Source organism: Rhagoletis pomonella, unplaced genomic scaffold, assembly GCF_013731165.1.
Source record: "Rhagoletis pomonella isolate Grant_MI unplaced genomic scaffold, Rhpom_1.0 Rhpom_scaffold_10152, whole genome shotgun sequence".
NCBI classification, from domain to species: domain Eukaryota; kingdom Metazoa; phylum Arthropoda; class Insecta; order Diptera; family Tephritidae; genus Rhagoletis; species Rhagoletis pomonella.
The window spans coordinates 2,377-5,796 of record NW_023468681.1 but is presented as its reverse complement, the minus strand read 5'-3'; the positions used below and the strand labels follow the sequence as shown (position 1 = coordinate 5,796).

Sequence of the window (3,420 nt, the reverse complement as noted above, 5' to 3'; positions counted from 1 at the left end):
CCACTTTCGCCTCTAATGCAATCGGTATGCGTCTTACTGGTTGCTGGACTGGCCGTACACTACGATCTATTGCTAAACTAACTTTAATGTTTTTAATTTTTGGAAATGTCTCTTTATTTCCAATTCGATGGACATTTAAGCCTACTCTCAAAACATTAAGTTTTACTGCTGAGTCACGCCCCAAGAGTGATTGACTTCCCTTTTCAATAACATAAAAGGTAGCAATCATTTCTGTATGCGCTGTAGCGATTGGCGCGTCAAAAACCTGTAACACTTTCAAAAGCTTGTCCGCGGCGTACGCTTTGAATTGATTGGGAGAGTGGGACCGGATGTTCCACACTACGCCCTGTCCGTTCCTTAATTTCGACCAATCTCCTTCACTTATTAGATTAAACCGAGACCCAGAATCTATTACCATGTCAATCGTTTGACCACCAACAGAGCATGTAATCATCTCATCGCTCATATCATTATCAATTTTAAAGCAGTCGAACTCCCGCATTTCTTCAGATGTCGTCTCACCCTCATCGTTTATGCAACGCACTCTAGATGTAGTCATGCGCCGCCGTTTCGGGTTATCATAACTACCACTTCCGTGTTCGCGTTTGACCCTTTTTGTTTTACACTTCACTGCAAAATGACCCTGTAGCATACATTTATTGCATTTAGCATTCTTAGCCGGGCAGTTAAAGCTTTTACTCATATGCCCTTTACGCCCACATCTATCGCATTCAGCAGCATCAAAACTAGTTTTGTTAGCGATTTTGTTTACGGCTAGTGGCACTATGTCAGAAGACATTGTTGTCGTTTGGCTTTTTATTGCTTCGTGTACTTGACACATTTCAACCACCTGCGTTAAATCATGTTCTTTTTCTAGGAGCCGTTTTTTCAAATCTACTGGCGCCCACGCATCGATAAGCTTATCTTTTATATTCGTTTCGATGACCTCTTTCTCGGTCTTGCCAAATTCACATTTAGCAGCTTGCCCTCTTAGTTTCAAAATGAATTTATTTAGAGTCTCCCCTTCCACTGGTTTCAGGGACCTAAACAGGTGTCGTTCGAAAGTCGAGTTTCTCCTTGGAGAGAAATGTTGTGTCAGTTTGCCCACGAGCACCTCGTACGGATCTATACCTTCTTTTGCTTCTACCAGCGCGTCTGGAATATTATACACGACTTCTTGTAGTTGAGCACCGCCAAGGTGTAGCAGTTTACTTCTTTTTTTAGACGCAATGGTAATGTCTTCTGCTTCTAAGTACAGCGTAAACGATCGAAGCCATTTTTCCCACTCTGTTCGGATTATCGACTTGTCCATCACGTCGCATAGAAATGGTGCCACACTGGGATTCATCATTTTCTTTGGATAATTATGCCTAGAAATAAAACAAATTTTTGCTTCGATAACTATGTATGTACATACATATGCATTCCATTAACAGAGTTTTTTGTATGTGAGCAAACTTTCGCTCGACCCCAACCCAACATAAATGCACACCGTCTATTCCTGTATCATCAAGTTCTCATACACGTACGTATAACATTTTGTTATGCAATTTTACGACTAGGACAAATAATGCTTTATTTTCCTGTATTAACGCACGCCGTGCGTCCATGCTAGATTCGGTTATTGTCACATTCATCTTGTTTGTTGACATTGCTGTCAAATAGAATACATATATATGTACATTCGTATGCTCAATTTACGAATTGTCTACTCTTTGTTTAGTGCAGCTTAAACCAGAACTCCATGGCTGGTCCAATGAGCGTTGTTGGCGTTGCAAAATTCCACCTCGCCTGTCAGCTATTCAATTTACACGGCTAACAATCGTGGTGAAAGTTGCGTACGCCTCCAAGTCTAAAGGACGCGCATGGAGTTGGGCCTTTGTTAATGTGGATACACATTTTAGTCAACGACTTTTTTGTTTGCTTCTTATTTGCATTCTCTTGCAATTTAATGCTACTACTCTTTAATATTCTTTTACCTTTATGTTTGTATGTCTATGCAATTTAATGCCAGCTCTCATGGGCAATCGAATGCCTACCCCGAATAGCAATTCAATGTTTTTGCAATTTAATGCCGAATTTTCTCTTTATCTTTTTTCAGATTCTTTTCAACTGGCAATTTAATGCCTATGTAATTTAATTCCAAATTTTCTCTTTTCTCAAATTTCTTTCAATTGACAATTTAATGCCTGTGCAATTGAATGCCGAAATTTCTTTTATTTTTCAGGTTCTTTTCAACTGGCAATTTAATGCCTGTGCAATTAAATGCCGAATTTTCTCTTTAAGTTTTCTTCACGCACTCACACTTGTGCAGGCAATCGCAATTCAGTCGGCCTCGCACACTACTTGTTGCTTTTGTTTCGTTTTTTTTTTCCCAACTGAATTGCGCAGTCCACTTTATTTGCAAAATGTTCGCTCCACTTTTAGATTTGGTTACTTTATCTTCTTTAATTTTTCTCTCGTCGCCACTGTATTAACTGCTATATTTACGAACAAGTATTTATTATGAAATACAACTTATTAAACCACAAATATCAAAGTACAAAGTATTATAGCATTAATCTCAACCGCACTCAATGACTCGCATTATTCCTTTATTTCTCGTTTCTCCTCGTTCCCTATTTGCATCGGTGTCGTTGCCAGTTGTCATCAATCACTAGGGTTGCCACATCCCTCCTATTTTTTTTAGCTTCAACTTAATCCCTTCTTGCTGAACTGATGGTGGGTCGCCGGTGCACACGTTTGAAACAGGTGGTGATGTGACCTTAGCCGCTGACTCAGGACGTAGTAGCCCTTGTGATGTTCCTGCCTCCTCCGCGCCTGAATTTCTGGATAGTGTTGAATATTGTTCCATTGGTGAATCTAACAATGTTTCTGGTGCTTTCTCTGACTCGCTGGCTGGTTGTTGGTTAGCGGAGGGAATTTTCTTAACATGGCTGATGTTCCTTCGCAGCACCTTACCATCGCCTGAAAGCTTTACTTCATCGCCGTGCCTCTCAACCACAACGTATTCGGTTGCATCGAAATTTGGTGTTAACTTGTGCGGGAATACTACGTTCTTCACAAGCACAACATCCCCAACTGCTATGTCCGAGCTTTTTGCCCGTCTCGCTGCATCAGCCTTCTCTTTTCCCTTATGTTTATTTATGCAGTCCAAGTCTTTTGCCGACGAGTCAACGATTTCTTCTGTTAGATCACGTATGTCTGGGATCTTGTCGCGAATGGTTCGATTAAACATTAATTCCGTTGGTGTAGACCCGGTTGTGCTGTGAGGTGTCACGTTGTACATCATTAAGAATTTCTGTACCTCTGACTTATAGTTCACCTTGTTAGAGTGGGCAATTTTCAAACGCTTCACTAGTGATCGATTCATGTTCTCGACCTCTCCGTTAGCTTGAGGCCAGTACGGCGGCGTTGTGA

General features: G+C 40.9%; 1 protein-coding gene across 1 annotated transcript; it reads right to left on the bottom strand.

Annotated features, from left to right (window-relative positions):
- Positions 1-10: 10 nt before the first annotated feature.
- On the bottom strand, positions 11-2,274 carry LOC118756393 (the record flags this gene model as incomplete). The annotated part of the gene is made up of 2 exons (XM_036491157.1): positions 1,980-2,274; positions 11-1,370 (listed from the first exon to the last, which is right to left on the bottom strand). A coding segment is annotated over exon 2 (1,341 nt), but the record flags the coding sequence as incomplete, so codon positions are not given.
- Positions 2,275-3,420: the final 1,146 nt, after the last annotated feature.